This window comes from Myiozetetes cayanensis, unplaced genomic scaffold, assembly GCF_022539395.1.
Source record: "Myiozetetes cayanensis isolate MyiCay16 unplaced genomic scaffold, myiCay2020 scf22, whole genome shotgun sequence".
Taxonomy (NCBI): domain Eukaryota; kingdom Metazoa; phylum Chordata; class Aves; order Passeriformes; family Tyrannidae; genus Myiozetetes; species Myiozetetes cayanensis.
This window is the reverse complement of record NW_026087434.1, coordinates 4614893-4633011: the sequence shown is the minus strand read 5'-3', so window position 1 is coordinate 4633011 and position 18119 is coordinate 4614893. Positions and strand designations below refer to the sequence as shown.

General features: G+C 41.2%; 1 protein-coding gene across 4 annotated transcripts in view; it reads left to right on the top strand.

Annotated features, from left to right (window-relative positions):
- Window positions 1–17915, top strand: part of STXBP4 (syntaxin binding protein 4) — a 66618-nt gene extending 48703 nt beyond the window's left edge. For all 4 annotated transcript variants that reach the window (XM_050319495.1, XM_050319494.1, XM_050319493.1 and 1 more), the window contains 2 exons: window positions 1747–1804; window positions 15064–17915. In XM_050319495.1, the coding sequence (XP_050175452.1) occupies window positions 1747–1804; window positions 15064–15175 (170 nt within the window). In that variant the 3' untranslated portion in view covers window positions 15176–17915. The remainder of the gene's footprint in view (window positions 1–1746; window positions 1805–15063) is intronic.
- Window positions 17916–18119: the final 204 nt, after the last annotated feature.

Below are 18119 nucleotides of genomic sequence, written 5' to 3'. Positions count from 1 at the left end.
AAAGGCAAATAAAGCTGTGGAGATAGCTCCAGAGTTCCATTTCTAGGTGACAAATGTATTCAGTGTTTTTAAAAAGCATTTGTCTTCAGTGGTTAAGGGAAGAATACAGAACCTCAGTTACCATTGCTACCTACGTGCTGTTCTTCATTTAGAAGGGGGAAAAAAAAAAGACACCATTTTAATCAGATCACTAGTGAAAAAAGTGTAATTATCACTGATGAATGAAAGAGGTGATGTAGGGGATCCATGTGAGCACAGAGCAGATGCTGAGCTTTTATTCATAATTGAGCAAATCCATTGTCATTTATTTTGGATGTGCATGTTGCAGGCAGGAACGAGGAAAGGCCAGGGCAGATGGAAGCAATTGAAGGATGAATCCTATTGCCATTTAAATCATCAGAAAATATCCATGTTGAATAAAGGTCCTGTCTTTCATGGGAGAGGAAGGAAGAACTAGTGATCATGTCTAGCATATTTATAACTTGAAACATCCTTTTCTTCCTTCCTTCACAATGGAGTCAGAGCCTGAAAACTGCTCCACAGCAGGTACCTTGTGTTTAAAGGGAAGTGGCTGTGGATTATTCTCTCTGCAAGGTAGTAGGTGGCATGTTTTGAGGAACAGATTGTGTAGATCTGTTCTAAACTGAAAATGAGAAGAAGCCTGAGACAAGTGACTAATGGGGTAAAAGTGAGAGGAAGAATATTAACCCAATGGGCTTTTTCAAGCTGCACTCAATAATCATGGTGCTGTTCTTACCCCGACCTCTCAAGTTCCCTTCCTGAATTCTGGAGTTCTGGTTCCTTGGTGCTCTTCCCTTGATGCCTACAGGGAATAATTCCTGCTCAGACGGTTTGTACCTGCTTCAGTCTGCCAAGTGTCTCTTGGAGAACCGAGGTTACCCTCATCCAGATTTTTAAGAAATAAAGACCCACTAGAGATAAAGGGGTGACAACAGAAGCAAACGAGCCTTTGAAAAGAAATCTTAAAAAATCTCTATGTGTGTGTGTGTGAGCACTTCGGGCAGCCCTCGGTGGGAAGCAGCTCCCAGAGCTCATATGGTGCGTGCGGTCCAGCACATTCCCCAAATCAAAGCTTCCCATCTAAAGCAGCCTCACAGATGGTTCTAATGAGCTGGTCTTTGAGATACACTTGGGCTGGAACAAAAATAGTTTAACTCCTAAGGCACTCACATTTCGAGGTGACTTGCAAAGCAAAACTCCTCCAGAGCAATTTTTCTCGCGTGTTTAAATTTTATATATATATATATATATATATATATATATATATATTTCTGGTCTCCAAAAAAAGCGATTTTTTTTCAGGACCTTGCACTTTATATACTTTACAGTACAGTATCCCAAAAGCAGGAGCATTTTTACACATTGACTGATGCTTCTTTCTCCAGCACTTTTCAAGCCCTACAGAAAATTGGTTTTGCACAAATAGTCATTAAAAAGGTAAAGATTTGATAGGAAAATTTAATTTTTAAAGGAATACAGTATAGTACCCTACTGAAAGTATTACTCATCATTCTAATAATAAAAATATCATAAAATGGTTTATAGCACAGCAAATATTTGTTAAATTGTATTGTTTACATTATTAACTGTTGCAAAAGTAGTAGGCATTTATAATCTCCTTATGACATGGTTTGAAATTACAGTGTTCTAACTTTCACTATCTCAGAACTGTACTGTGTGTCACTTGAGCTTAGAGAGACATCTTATTTCTTTATCTCCTCTTAGGTCTGCCTTATGGATGGGAAGAGGCTTATACAGCTGATGGAATCAAGTATTTTATCAAGTGAGTAGTTCTGGGGAAAACGGGTCAGAGTAGTAATAAAAGCACATCAAACTAAGCACAGTTTTAAACCTAGAATTAGTGGAGATATTTATTGTACGTTGTACTGTATGCAGTTGTTTTTTTCAGAATATAGTGAATATTAACTTGTATAATAGGGGCTTTTACGATTGAAGCAAATGGTGAAAAATACAGTTCATCTCCATTCCATATATATATCATGGATTTAATTAACAGCAGGTTATTCTAGCTGCTGAAATTTGCATATAGCTTAATTCTTAGAGGTGCCAGAAAGATGCCATTTTGCAGGTGGATTTCTACAGTCTCCGAAAAGAGAGGGAGGGCAGCAAATAAATTACTTCTATCCCAAACTCTTACAAAAGTCAGGTAGGTAACATTAAATTTGATGCATTAACTAGGCAAGAAAAGCAGGGACCTTTTTTTTCCCTTTTTTTTCAAGCACACTGCTCTGCTGTCCTTGCCTCACCCCGTGCTGCCTCCAGCAAGATCTATTAAAGCAGACGTGGTTTTTTTCTGCAGAGGTTTCCAAACACACTGTATATGATCCTGCATTCCAGCTCTAATCAAAGGGTGGCTTTTCTTTCCAGACAGATGTAGGTTACTACATAAGATTTATAAAAGAAAAAAAAAATGGTAGAAAAATAACTTAGGAAATGAAAGCGAATTAAAAGCCAATTTTGCAGCAATGAAAATAAATACAAGAGCAACTATTAAAATAGAGCACTGTTCCCTTGGGCTCTGTCTGTTCATACAGGGAGCCATGAGAGGGCAGTTGGGAAGTTAAGGTGGATGTTGGATTCTTTTCTGGGTAGTACCCTGGGTTTGTACCTGTGTGCCTGGGAACTGAGCTTGACGACAGTGTTATCTACCAACAGTGGCAAGCAAAATTTAGAATCAGAATAGAAGAAATGTCACGTTCTTGAAACATCCCCCCTTTTCTGTTTTATTTTGGGTTTGTTGCTGTGATTCTCCCTCGAGTAGGCACCTGGATGACTCAGCAGAAAGCTGGATTTGCTGAATGGGTGCAGGCATTTCCTCCTGAGCTCTGCACTTGAATGCTGAGCCATTACAGAGGTGACAACCAGATGCTTATTAGCAACAGTAGAATCTCAGCTACTCTTGGTGCTGGAAGCCTAATTTACTGTGTTATCCCCACTTGCTGAAACTACAGATTTGAACTCAGGAGTTCACATGAGAAAGCTTTTTCAGGAATTTTGGCACATCTGTTTGTTAATTAATCATGAATTTTCTGCCCTCTCTCCATGTGCTCCCAGCACTGCAGGTGACAGTGCCCTGGGTTTGCCATCACTGTTACCTTCTGTAGTCTGTCCTATAATGTTTTGCCTGTCAGTCTTTGCGTGGCAGGCAAGGCAAATTTACCCATTTTAATTGCAGAGAAGAGTATGAAATCACCCTTTATGGCTGAAAACTTCTTCTGAGTGGAGTCACCACAAGTGGTGTTCAGAGCTGTCAATGCAGTTCATTAGAATGGAATTAACTGAGCATTTCAATAGCACATCATGGCAACTAATCTTATTTTTAACTCTTTCCTTATTTTGCTTTCATGGCTGTTTCCAAAAGCCTTTGCAGAGTGTAAGCCAGGCTGTTTGTGTGCTTGGCAATTCACCCCTCTTACTACACCCTGTGATGTGTACAGAGTCATCTGAGAAAGTTCAGTTTGGAGCAAGGAGCAGGGGTTGCATAAGTCCTCTTGTTTCTGACATCCAATGGTGGAGATTTCAAGGTGAAAACCAACATTGAAAATATCCTTTTCTAGGAGGAACTTAGCTTGAGAGGCATCTTAGCCGCTGATCCTTCCCAGTAGGATTTAATCTAATTGTTTAAATGGGGATTATCAGAATAGTTGATACCTCACAACCCCAGTACTAATGCTGTAACCTTCTTGTTCTCTTTGGCTGTGAATGTCAATCCTTTTATTCTATTTTGGAATCCTTTCCTTCGTTTTTAGCCCAGCCAAAGCCATGAGGGGCTTAAGAGTATTTCAACACTAGCCCAGTTCCATGTATACAAATAGGAAAACATTCCCAAAGTGGTGCCACAACTGAACTGCTCTCAGATGTGAATTGCCAGTTTTCTTACTGTGCAGTTGGCTGTGAGGCTCTGTAGGAGCTGCAAAGGCTTTGTTTAAATCCACAGCAGTTTTACAGTATGCTAAGGACAATCAAATATTATTTTAATTAGTAGTTGCCTTCGGTTCCAACATGCTTTATTGGGCTATCAAGTAGCTGAGTCCATAAATCTATACATTATAAATCTAATGCAGTAAACACCCCAGAATGGAATCTTAATAGCACATAAGCTTGAGACAGCTTGCTGTGAAATTTCCATAAATATCTCTGAAGGGGTGTAGCAATATGAAGTGCATGAGAAATCAGAGTTTAAAAGAAGCAAACCAGCTGGCTTGTGTTACACACTAAAGTGAAACCCACTTATGTGAATAACTGACATGAATAAAACATTTACATGGGGCTGAGCAGCTCCCTGTACCTACCAGGGAAAGCTGTATCTTGCCCATGAAGCCTCACCTTATGACAATTTCTGAAATCACCCCTTTATTCAGCAAATCATTTCAGTCTCAGTAAATGATTTTCAATCAACCAGCTTGCCAGGATTTGGTCACAAAGTGCTGTAAGTGTGAGCAAACTAACTTTTAGACTGCTAAAACTGTCATGAGTCTGTGCTGGGCATTAAAGCCAGGAATTACCATGGGATAGCAAACTGTAATGTAAACTATAATGAGCTACAGCTCAGTGTGCATTGGGGAAAAAAAGCAAGTTCAAGTGTCTTACTAATATAATATAAATTATCAGTTCTTAGACGGACAAAAATTACACCAGTAGGTAGGGATCAGCTCCACTGAGAATGTAACTTTTCTCCTGCTGGACAAGAAAGGTTGAGTTGGACCTCAGATGTGTTTTAAGATAACCTGGTGTACTTTAATGTATCAGAGAGGGCAAGCTGTGTTTTGCATGTAGCAACACAGCCAGTCATTTAGACACGGCCCCATCAATCAGTGAGTGATAGAAACACAGCACTGGTGCCTGTTTCATCACCTGTTCCATCTGGAATTTCTGTCAGTATTTATTTCAGCCAGGTTGGTTAAGAGGAGTTGAGATTCTGACCTTGTTTGCTCAAGGTGACAGCTGAATGTACCCTGATGGGGTTTTGAATGTACCCTGATGGGGTTTTCAGCAGTCCATTGCCATTCCAAAGCGATGGAATAAAATCATAGACAAGTCTAGATTGGAAGAGTCATCTCATTTAACCACCTGTTGAAGAGTAAGTCACCCAGAGCCCTGCAAAGCAGGACTTGGATATTTCCAGTCAGGGAGATTCCATCACCTACCTGGGTACCCTATTCCAAAGTTTAGTTGTTCTCACAGTGAGGAATATTTTGTTAATCTAGACAGAATTTCCCCTGAAGCAACTTGTGCCCTTTGCTTCTTGTCTGTGCTGTACATCTTTGTGAGAAGAGGGGCTGAACAAACCCAATTCCTTCAACATTTCTTCATGTGCCAAGTTCTCCAACCCTTTCATCATCTTGGTGACCTTCCACGGGATCCTCTCCAATTTTTCCATTGTTTGTCTTGAGCTTGGAGGACCAGTGTATTGAAGAAACCCCACATAATAAGGTTAAAAAGTTCATTAATTAATTTTACTTCTTAGACAATTAAGACTGCTCTGTTGTAAGAAATTTAATTACTGATTTTCTAATAGAAATTCCTCTCTGAAATAGACATTTTATCTGTAAGTCCCAGAAAGACAAAGGGGCTAATGAGCCCTTATAAAGTATCACCTACATCCAGATGAGTGTGTGTGCACTATTCAGTCAGCTGGGAGGCAATAGGATGGGAAAAGTTTTGTAAATAAGAGAAAGGCCATCTTGTTCACTTTTAAAGTAAGACCTGTGGCTGGTTTTGCCCAGACTTAGTTCAGGTGTAAAGCTGAGTGAGTTTACTAAGTGCTGTAACCAATATTAGGATAAAATCCAACTTTTGTTGTATGCTCTGGCAATGAAGTCCAGCAGTGCAAACAGTGTGAGTTCTACAATTGAACAGATTCTGTGAATTAGAAACTTCTGGGTTTGATTTTCAAACAGTCTCTGCAGAACTGCCCTCCCAGTGAGGCCCAGACATGCTAATTTATGGTTATGTTCTGCTAGTTCAGAATCCCACAGGAACAGCATAAAACCCCAGAGCTGGGCCACTGATTTTTCCCCGGAAAACCCATTCTAGTTAATCTCTTCCACCCTCCCACTGTGTTCACCTTTAACATATGGCAGCTCTGTATCATGAGGCTGGCACCTAAAATTAGGTAGGGCCTTGCTATTCTCCCTCCTACTCCCACCCACTCCTTGCATATGTATATGGTTTATAAGGACCAGCTGTGAATTTTGCCCCTGTAAACACTGTTTTTCTAGCATTTTAATAGGACTACGTTCCAAATATTCCACATTAACTGCTACTTTCCTCAAGAACATTTATCTTAAATTTCCCTGAAAGGCAAGGGAAAGTTACCAAATGTTTTAAACTTTGGGGATCTTTCCCCTCAGATGTATTAGGGCCTGTGATGTTTTCTATCTTACAGCAAAGGGGAAACAGTAGGGTTTGATTTAGGGTTATCTTTCAGCAGTTTATCTAAAAATTAGAAGTTTCCTATGGAGGCCTTTGTGTGCTTCAGTGTGTCGAAGAAGGCAATGAAGGTGCCTTCATTGGAAGGCAGAGAATTTGGTTCATATTAAGTAGAAGCCTAAAGTCAATCCTTATAAAATACAGATTCATAAAAACCACACATTATGTGTTCTAGTGGATTTTTAAATCAAGCCTAAAAAATCAGGTTTCTACTTGGAAAGCTGACACATCATATATTCTATATTCAATATTTTGTAATATTCTGGGTTTTTTGGTCTTGCTTGGAAAAGACCCACCATTCATTTTACTGAAAACTGGGCATTCACAGAAGCTGTTTATGATCTAACAGCTGAACTAAGAATAGCAATGTGTGAGAGATGAAGAACTCCTGTAGTATAAACACTGATGTTTTATAGCACTAGAGTTAAGGTGCCGTCATAAAAGGAAAATAAATCACAGTTGATTTTACTTACGGGAAAATAAATTGCAACAAGAAAGTTGTGCCTCAGATAAGTGCACTGAGCACATCTCAGCTGCTTTATTAAAGGAGGACCCAAACCCCAACACGCTGAGGTGTGTCCAGCTTTGCCTCTGCTGTTTCATTCCAGTCCATCCTGGCACATCACAATCTCCTGGTTATCTAAGCAGGGGCTGGAGCAGCCCTTCCTAGAAGGAATCAACTTCAATAAAATTCAAATCATTAGCAGACCCGTTCTAGAAGTGTAAACTTCTGTATCTTCCACACGAGTTTCAGTCACTTCAGAGCAGCAAACTAAGAAAAACCGTGATCTGCCACACTGATTTCAACAGCTACTGAAATCCCCCTGGACTGAATCCAGAGCCTGCTCCCAGGATAGTGGTAGGCAAGTTAGTTCCACCAAAATTAGCAGTTATCAAAATCATCATTGGAGGTGTCCCCATCTTAACTTTGATGTTTTGTGGGCAGAAATGGGTATTTTGAGGCATGGAGTGCTGGTTCCAGTGAGTTCAGAGAGAGCTGCAGTTACTTTGCTTCTCTTAAAATTGGACCTTTCCCATTTTACAGGTCACCAAAAAAAAAAACAGAGGTTGGTTTTGAAAATGCTTTCTTTTACCTGTCACTCTCAAGTCCTTCTGACTGAAAATAGAGAAAGAATAGTTGTGTAGTCACAAGAAATGGCAAATATTTAAATAGAACTGGCTCAGCATTAACCAAGTGCTAACTGCTATTACTGCTTTTTAATGGATAAGAATCCAAAGCTATCTGCACCTGTCAGCATAATGTCAGTTCACACACCTTCAGATGTAACATGAATTTAGGAAGTCCTGACATGTTTCTTTTGGGTTTTTGGAATTCAGTTTCTCTGCTTTTTTTCACTGAAATCATTTTGCATGACTATAAGGAAAATAATCTCAGATGTAAAACCAGGAAACTTGGCATTGGATTTTATGATAACATGAGCTTGTAATACAAGAATGTTAAGACCTTAAGCTGCTTTTGGTTGGGCAATCTTTTTTTCCTGAGAGGTTGTTTGTTTTTTAATATCAAGAACCAAAATGGAGAAACATTCTTTTCAGCTTCCACAGATCCTGCACACTCTGTCCAGGTTCTGGCCTGTCAGAGAAGGCAGCTGTTAAAATTTCTTCTGTGAGAAAATACAAGAAGCTGAAATTATTTTGTTCCCTGGAATTTGGGAGAGCCATCAGAGACAGATCAAAGCACAGCAAGGTGCTTTGGGCCAAAAGCATCGCTCCAGCTTCATGTCACTTTAGTACATGAAGCTGGAGTTTAAACAGAAACCTTGAGTGTGCTCTGATGCATTTGCAAATAAATGGCACCAGAATTTTTATAAGTTCCCTTAGAGACACAGAACTCTGGGTAACTGCACATATTAAACCAGCACTTCTAGAGAAACAGCACTTGGCTGATACTGGGGAGACAGATTTCAGGTGGTGCTTTCAAACAGTGCCGTTCTGTCACTCAAACCTTAGGGCTGATTCAGCCTTGGCTCAGATCCTACTGTTATTACTGGTTTTATTTCAGTTTGGGCCATTTGTTTACTGTTGACAACTTTTAATGATGCAGCACACTATTTGGCTTGATAAATCTTCTGCCTAGAGATTACTGCCTTCTGAAATGGCTCACAGATTTTTCTTATTAGACAAGGGTTTAATCGGTTTAATCAAGGAATAAATAGCAAGACTGTCTTCTGGGGTTTCACTTTATATCCCTCAATCTTTAATTAATACTCCAACAAAATCTGTGATCCCTGAGGGAAATACAAGCAACATTTATGTTGCCTCAGGACACAGCTCCACGAGGTGACAAGAGCTCTTGATGTTATTACAGCCAATAAAATTAAGGTCACTGCCATCTTCCAGGACCTGCCCAGCATCTCCTGGGGAACTGTTAGATGTCGTATGTTCCTTTTGAAATGGCTTGAAAGAGGGTACAGGCTTAAAGCAATTTTAACAGAAAAGGGGAAAGGGAAAAAATGAATGTTTCAGTTAAAATCATACAATTTTGATAAATACAATGCAAAAACTGAATGCAAGCTGCCTTTAGGATTTGTGTCTGGAAACTGTTGTCCCTGGATGCTCTCAGGGTTGATTGATAGATTATACTTGCATCAATGTCACTCACTTGTCTTATTTTGTAAAATGCTTTAGTTACAGCTCAGAATAAGTTATTCCTTGCAGATCTTCCCAGCGTTTGCTTTTCAAAATAGCAAGAGTTTTCCATTGCTTGACTTGGTATCCCCTTACAGCATTTAACATCTGCTTTCCAAGCACTGGCATTTCCAGAGGGAATACCAAAGATGACAGACACCATCCTTGGCTGGCTCTGCAGGTGTGTGCTGGCTCCGAGAGCTTTCGTGGTGCTGAAGAAAACAAAGAATTGATACCAGGTTTAAATTCATGAGGGGCAACAGCAAGGTATTAAAAACACGGGCTCTTGAGAGCTGAGAAATAGTTCTGCTCCCAAAAATCGTGTGATCCTAGATGAAATTAGGAAAGCATTCTCAAAATGTGTGGGGTGCAGCACCAGGAACCCCACGTTATGTTCAGACTGGTTATGGAGTGATGTAGAAACTCTGTCAGGTAGAGATTTGAGGGCAAGAAAACCAGCTCACATCCAGTATTTTGACCATGCTGTGTACCAGATCTTGCTGCATTTATCTGCCGCATTTATCTAAATTCCACAGTCATGTGAGGGGGCTCCTCTATAACTAAAGCCCTGCTATTGCCATGATCCCATGGTCTCCCTTCAAGAGCAGGAGCTCCCTGCTACTCCCACAGAGGCTCCATTTCCACCTGCTGGCATGGGGAAAAGTGATTCTGCCTCTCTCTACCAGGACAGGAAGGTCTTCAAGGTCCTGGTGCAAACTGGGACTGCTCCATTTTTGTGCAGGATCTCTGTTGGATGGTGTATTTTCTAATTATGCAGCATTTCCAAAGATGCCCAAGGAGCATTGATCGTGGCCCAAGAGATTTGCTTTAGCAAGTGAGAGAAACATGAGTAAAATAAAGATGAAAGAGCTGGGTCTCTGAGCTTAGAGACCTTCTCTAAGGTGTGAGATTTGGATTTGGAAGAGAAAAGGGATCCTTGCAAGCAAAGGGCTGTCCCGAGCACAGGGGGAACAGGAACAGAAAGGCCTGGGAACAGAAGACAAAGGCAGTAATTCAAGGCAAAGAGCAACACAGTCTGTGCAAGAGCAACCAGACAGGATGGGAGAACCTCTAGAGGAAGGATTAAGTTTCAGGATCTTCACTGAGGGGCACTGTTCTTTATTTTCCTGTTGTTCTGGCCCTCATCAGCCTCCAGTGCCCAGGGCTGTGCATACCAGCGGGTAACACAGGATGTGCAGTCTCCATATTCCCACTCCTCTAGCAGATGGCACGTCCTCCTTTCTCAGGAACTTCAAAACTTCCCACTGGGATGTGCATGTAAGTCTAAAAGCTGGAAAAGCCCAGTACAGAATGTATTTCTGGGTAATGTAGAGCATGTCCCAACCCACTGCATCTACATCTCGCAGGGCTTTGTTTGAGTTATTCTCTTCTTTGCTACATTTTTTTTAATGATTGTTTCAATGCCAGTGAAAGAAGCAAAGAGTAAAGCTTTCAGAGTGTGCAGTGCCCGTGTCTCAGGCTGTTCAGCAAAGGTTTGCAGTTGTGAGCAGATCAGGAACAGCTCCATCAATGCCTTTCAGCTCAGCATTACTGCACTTTAAAGGGCAAGTGAAATTCAGGAAATCAAAAACTAAGGTAAGAAAGATTAAAAGTTTAGCAAAATTACCACTCTGGGTTTCGTGGGTTTAGTTGATGGGGTGTGCTCATTTAGGAGGAAAACAGCTACTGTGGGGTTTGTGTTATTTCCTATGATCAGAGTTCTGCTCTCACTGTCATTTTCCATCATGGTGTTTGGTAGGGAAAAACAGGGCTCATCTGAGGCCAGAATTTGGCTTTCCAAGTTCAGCTACAACTAAATCCTCTTTGGCCCATAAAGAGGAGTGGTCCCTGTTCATTAGGAGAGTTTGAATTGTTTAAAGCTGCATCTCTTCTCCTGAACAGATCTCAAATAAAAGGCTCTTGCACAAGATTGCTGCTTTTGAAGCTGCAGGAACCCTGGTGCACTTGAAACATTGAGCCAGGTGTTATGAATGTCAAAATGGGGGTCTGCAAGACTTCACAATTCCCTGTCAGGCTCCAGAGTTTGGCCCTGGCTGGAGAACACAATTTAAGGTGAAAAGTGTGTCTTGACAATGCTTAAAATCTAAGGTGCAGACATTGTTTTTTTTTTCAATTAGTTTTTATCTGAGGATTTCTTTGAGTGATTCTCTTCTTAAAAGATCATCTGTAGTTGTCATTTTAAAAGAAATAATTTTCCATGTGAAGAAGGCAGAGCCATAAGGAGGGTAATTATAATGGCATTTGAAATAATCCACCACTATTCCTTTGCCAAAACATCCCTCTGTTCTCATGTTTTGTTTTCCCGAGCTCTAAAATTTGTCCTGCAGTTTGTTAATGTTAAAACGACAGACTAAATCTGCTGACATATTTCCAGATCAAATGTTTCTGTTTTCTAACAATAAATTTGGCTGCCCTCCGATAGCAATGATTTGTTTGAAAACCTAAAAATCCTTAAATTTGTTAATTGCTCTGAAAACGCTAAATGAGACTTTTGAAAGGAGGATTTTTGCAAACGGAAAACGTTGCGCACTTGAAATTTGTGGTGCTGGCTTCCCAAATATCCCTTTCACATTCGAACCAGTTGCATCAATTATGCAAAACCTAGAGGTAGATCTGGACTCCCTCTCACTTTTATTGCTGGCCCCAGCACACAAATCAGAGAGGATGTATGTCTAATACAAGAATGTTCTGCAAACCAGTAAATCTGGGATTATCTCTTCGGACTGATTATGTCAAAAGCTCTTTAGCCACAGCACTTTTGGAGGGCTAAAAATAAATAGCAGCGGGGTTTATACATTTATTCTCTACCTAAATAATCTGCGTGTACTGTGTGTGTGTGTGTCTGTGCCTACAATGTGAGACGTGGTATCTGGACTTAATGTTTATTTATAAGAGCTCTTTTCCTAGTAAGGATTTTGGCCAAGGGTTTAAAGCAAACTGTCCTAGGAGGAGTCGCTCATGGGATAAAGTCTAGTGCAAGTTGAAAGGAACTGAGTTCAAATCAGAAGCATCTACAGCAGCAGATTGACACTGGGGCAAAATTTGGCCCTGTGTGTTTTGAAAGGGGATGAAAACTAGTCCTTTCTTGCCAGTGTTATGCCATTGAATGCAGAAAACTGTAATCCTGATTTCAGTGCCACAATTCTGCACTATTAAAGGTCTGGAGAATTTTTTACATTTAATTCATGTGAGAGCAAACTGAGGTTCTTGCAGCAGTAGCAGGAAGTTACATGTGCTGTCATTTGCCTCCTGGCCCTGGAGTTGGTAGGAGGAAAACCTGAAGAAACACTTAACAAGGAATTTTTCAGTTGGTTGTATCAAAGCCCTGTGAATGCCTTTCCCTGTAACTCTTCTACTCCTGTGCAGCCTCTCCCATCTCACGGGATTGCTCAGGAGAAAATGGAACTAAGGATTCAGGCACACACAGCAGGGCAGGGCAGGCCATGTGGAGGAGGCAAATGGGAAGAAAAACAAATTTTAAAATCATTTTATTCTTATTTAAACTCCATAATGGATCTTTCAGAAATGGCTTGATAAAAGCAGTTCGATATAAACACTTAAAATAGTAATGGAGGCAATAAATCTTGCATTAGCAGAGCTGGAATGGATGGAATCTGGCTTGTTCACTCCCATGATTCTGCAGGTGTTGGAAGGGGTTCTGTGTTGTTGCACTGATAAATTAAATCACATGCTGGGACTTCAATTTAAAGTGCTATCTTCACTATATAGCCTTACTGACTGAATTTTTAAATTAGGAAACAAGAAGGCATTTCCTGACATTGTGGAAAACATTGCAGAAAAATACAGCAAGATATTTTACCCTTGTATATTTACAAATATAAATATATTCATAATATAAATATGAATATATACATTTCCCTGTGTTGTGGAATGGTAGGAATTATGCTTCTTATTAGATAGACTTTATTCACAAGTCTCTCATAAAACAGTGTAAAAGGACTCTCTTCATGTTGGCTGTCATCTGACTTTCTAAAGGTAAACACTGGAAACATTGGCAAGTGGCTCTCATTCCTAGTAAAAATGGTACATTCACTTTCTTAGAATGAAACAATTACTGTGCTTGAGAGTGGTCACTGTCTGCTGCAGTGTATTTTCTGTAGGAACATGTTTTTCATTTATCCCTCTATTTTAACTCCTGTGAAACTGCTCTCTACAGCTCCAGTAATGGACATTTTTATAACATGCTTGTAAAGGAATGGAGTCCATCCAGTGCTGCTCTCACCAAAAGAGCACTTCTGAATTTGTTTTACACATAACCAGAGCTTTGGGTTTGATAGTTTTTATATTCCACATTTTGGGTTTTTTATGTGGTCCTTACTCAGGCATTGCTTCAGTTGAGGTGGTGCCTAAATTCATGTCACCTGTTCAGAGGCAGGTTAATTTATTCATTTGGCTTGAGCTGTGATTTAAATTATCATCCCATTTACCTCTTGGCGAACAGTAACATCCTCATCATACCCAGCTGAGCCTGAGCTCAGTGTACTCAAACGAAAGGTTTAAATACCAGGTAAGATCATCATGGCACCAGCTTGTTGATGGGAACAGTGACCCCAGATTTCTACTTTAACATATCCCTTTCCATAATCAGGTATTTAAGAGAGCGTTTTTAAAGGCAGAAAGACAAAACTTGAAAAGCTAAATCTAGAGTAGTTTCATCATGGCACTTCCTATTTAATTAAACCAGAGCACCTGAAAGGTGAGTTCAGACATGGGCTTTAGGGACACTGTGTGTCAGACTTTGTGAGAAGAGCTGTTTGTCCTTTGTGGTGTATATTATAGGTACAATATTTTTCAGCTAGTTCATGCAGTGAACTTACATTACAGAATTAATCTTTGCACTGACTTGACTACAAAAACTGTGAATTTATTAGCAGGATTTTTTCTTTTTTTTTTTCTTTTTTTTTTTTTAAGTGAAGAGAAGCTATTTCCTTTCCCAAGAACACATTATTCCAGAAGGGAGCAGAGGCAGTGTCTTGCCCACACACAGTATGGCTCACATGCACACACCAATCACAAGGTGTGCAGTGTTCTCACCCTCAAACACTAAACCCAGCCCGTGGATCTGTCCTTACCCAGCCTGGGTCGGGCTCTTGCCATTCACAGAGAAGCTTTCCCAGCACTGGAAAGCAGCTTAGACTGCATGTCAAATGTAGGGTTTAAGCCTTAAAAATCAGCACTGACACCCTTTCATGTAAAGGCTGTGGAAGCACATCCAGAATTTGGTCTAGAGGACGTGTAAACATAATTTTTTTTATTTATTCACCAGCCTTTCTCTGAAAGAAGAGGAATGACTTAATGATGTTAAAATAATGATCATAGGATCATAGAATGTGTTGTGTTGGAAGGGACCTTAAAGCTCATCTGGTTCCAACCCCCTGCCATGTGCAGGGACACACTGTACTAGACCAGGTTGCTCAGAGCCCCTTCCAGCCTGGCCTTGGACACTTCCAGGGTTCATGTACTAAGGAGCTGAGTGTATTTCTGTGATTTGATTCCACATTTGCTCAACTTCCTCCTGCCCAGTGTTCCCCAGGCTGGAACTGGTGTGCTGGCCACATGAATATCATGTTGGAGTTTCACAAGACTCCCTTGTCTGGGCTGTACATCATTGCTGGGTTAATTGTCTACAGCTCAGACAACTAACAGGCAATGTCACCAGTTTGTATCAGGAGTCTCATACAAAAGCATTCTCTCTGTATTGGGAAATGGGACCTTCAGTTCAGGTCCTGGCGCCCAGAACACACCACATCTTGTTTGTAGAAATCCCACAGTTTGCAAGAAAAGGACAGTTCTGCATTTGAAATGATGGTTACAACTCCAGACTGCATCTGGCATTTCTTGTTTTGAGGTCTCTAAGCCTCTTTTGGGTTGCTAATGGCATTTCTTGTTTCTTTTTAGCCACGTGACACAGACAACGTCCTGGATCCATCCCGTCACGAGCGCTCTGAGCTTGCTCTGCTCCGAGGAGGAGGAGGATGGAATGAGAGACCCGCCCGGCTCCAAGAGCTGAGGACTTGAGGCTGCTGAGTAATTAGTCTGGTTCCAGTTCCATAGTGAGAAGATGCCCAGGTTTTAATCTACCTGCTTTCCAGTGTAATGTAGTTGTACCTGCTGACGTTTCTCCCCTTCAGGCTGGAGGAGGTTCTGCCATTTTTGTGATGGGTTTATTGATGGAGGTACAAAGGATGCAGGTGCTGCAGGAATCCTTAATCTGTCCCAGTTTAGTGTGCAGGGATCAGTCTCACCTTAGGCCCCAGTCCAGTCTTTCCATGACTTCCCCACTGACATAATTACCCTGACCTGAAGTTTTCACAGCTTTGGCCAACATAGAATTAAGATGGGACAGTTGGTGGTAGATTCCAGCTGATGGCTGACTGAGATGCAAGGTCAGGTGGGGTTTTTAAACCAATGCTGGTGAGTATAATGCAGGTGGCTTTACTGAAAATCCTTATTTTTATGAAAGAAATCTTCAAATAAGTTTTGCTAATAGAAATTTAGCCATTTGTTACAAGTATTGGAGCCCTGGTGACTTTTAAAAGGAATACTTATTAAGAATAGTTGTTGAGCTTTAGAAAAATGAGTCTTTGATATCTTGTCAAGTAAAAAGAAAGTTTTGGTAGAGGACACCATGCTCTTTCAACAATATGAGGCAAGAATGAAAATTATTCCACTTTTGTGTTCTGCTAAACCGATACATACACACATCAAATACTTCAGTGGAAGCTGTGAAGTTTCAAGTACAATGAAACCTGTGAAACCACCTCCAGGATCAGCAGAAATCAGTCACCTCCTCAGAGCTGGTCTTTAAGTAGAACAAAATCATTTTGTACACGTTGGTGATGATTTAAAGAGGATAAAGAAAATGACGGGGGGTGCTGATGTAAGTTAATGAACAGGTTTGGGTTTACCTCAATAGCACAGGATATTTTAAATCTCATTATTGACAGCACAATGTCTGATGTCAGCTTTGTCAAATGCATGATTCTGTGCTGTGTTTTTCTGGAGGCTCCTTTTATATGTGTGTGTGTGTGTGCAATGGTGGGTGTTCCTAATGAATGAAAGACAGACCTGAACTCTGCAGAAGCACTGATGGATATGCCAAAGGAAAACTCTGACCTTCAGTGCCAGAGGGAGAAGGGGACTGTGACAGTGTGAGGAAGGCACAGGCTGCAGTCACATCTCTGAGGTCTGTGTCCAGTAGGTGTGTCCCTGGATTTAAGAATCCTTGTCCTCTGAGGAATGGATATAAAGATCAGACTTCCTCACAGTTCTGGGGCCTCAGCCACACTGTCTGTCCTCAGCATGCAGAGCCGTGCCAGGTCAGGCACACTGGAGCTGCTGATCCTTTTGAGTCAAAATAATACACCTTTTTTTGAAATCCAAGTCATGTCTCTGAATAGCAGCGCAGGAATCTCCTGCACTTGGTCTGAGAGCTGCAGACACATCACCAAATGTTCTTCCTGGAGGAACAGTGTGCAGCTCACAAAAGAGGCTTTTGCAGTCTTTGCTGGAAGTAGATGTCAGGGCATATTGAATAAGCAAATAGCAAAAACTTGTTTTGTACTTTTAACTAGGTCAGACCCAAATTATCTGTGAATCTACACAGGTGGTGTGGATTAAGAAGAGCTTGCTCAGCAGACCCACAGTAACTTATATTTCTAAGAAAACTTCTCATAACAATAACACATGAATATTTTAGCCATTTTTTACCCCAGTGGCTCCTGCAGCTTCACAGCCTCCTTTGTTCTCCTGGAGAGCACAGTCCCAAGGGACAGAGCCTGTGCTTCAGCTTCAGGCTTGGACACTCCAGAAGCATTTTTATTTATCCCCTTTTCTGCAAATGGCACAGACTCCTGACCCACAGAGGACGTGTGAGGCTCTGAATTCCTGGTGGTGTTTGCTGTAGCCGTAGTAATCATTTGGATGCTTTATGCCAGCACTTTCTGTTCATAATTCCGTGACATCCAGCCTGCACATAGATTCCAGTTTTCCAGTTCTGCTCAGGAGAGATTTGAATCTCCACTTGCCTCTTGCAGCCTCGATTTATTCTGCTCGTGGCTTTGTGACAACTCAGCGGGTGTTCCAAGGAGGAGAAGCTATTTAGGGACGGGGGCTGTGGATCAGGGAGGCTGCAGGAGCAGGGACTTCGTGGGAAGGGAGCAATGTAGAGCTGTCCTTCTGTTGGATCAGCTGGAGGAGGACAGCCCTGCACATGCTGCCTGCCCTTCCCAGGGAGCAGGGAATGATACCGGGCGAGGAGGCTCAGCCTGCCCTGCACGAGGGGGATCTGCCTGCCCTGCTCCCTGTCCCCACCCACGGGTGAGAACGTGCCAGAAAGCTGGAGCCTGTTCCCCCCCTCCCTGTTATAAATTTGCCTAGAAATTAAAGGTGTTAGAAATAGGTCTCTGCATCTCTCCAGCTGCTCCAGTGGGCTTTTACCTCTCCACATAATCCACTAGTTCACGTTTGCCATGGCTGGGAATACATTTCCATACCTACAATCTCCAAAATGTTCTAATCTATTTTTGTACATTGCCATACACCGTTTCCTAGGTTATTTCTCTTGATTTCCCCTCGTCTCTTCCTTTCTATGAAATAGTTTTGTGAAATTATTTTCATTAAACTGAACTGTGTATATTGAGAAAATGGTTGTAGGATAACTTGAACAGAATTTGTAAAGAGCAGTTGTCAGCATATGCAACGCTGTAAACAGCAACTTTTCATTTTTATTCCTGAATAAAAAAAATTTAAGTGGAAAATACATTACAGTGAATGTTGTATCCTTTAAAATAATGAAACTACAGCTTTATATGGCAGTAGATCTGTGCCATGTAATGTTCTTCATCTGTTCAAATGCTTCTTGTAACAGGCTGCTTTAGGAGTGGTTTGGTTCATTTCTTTAGGTCTGGCTCTGACATGCAGGAGGTGCCTGGTGGCACTGAGGGAGGGCAAGG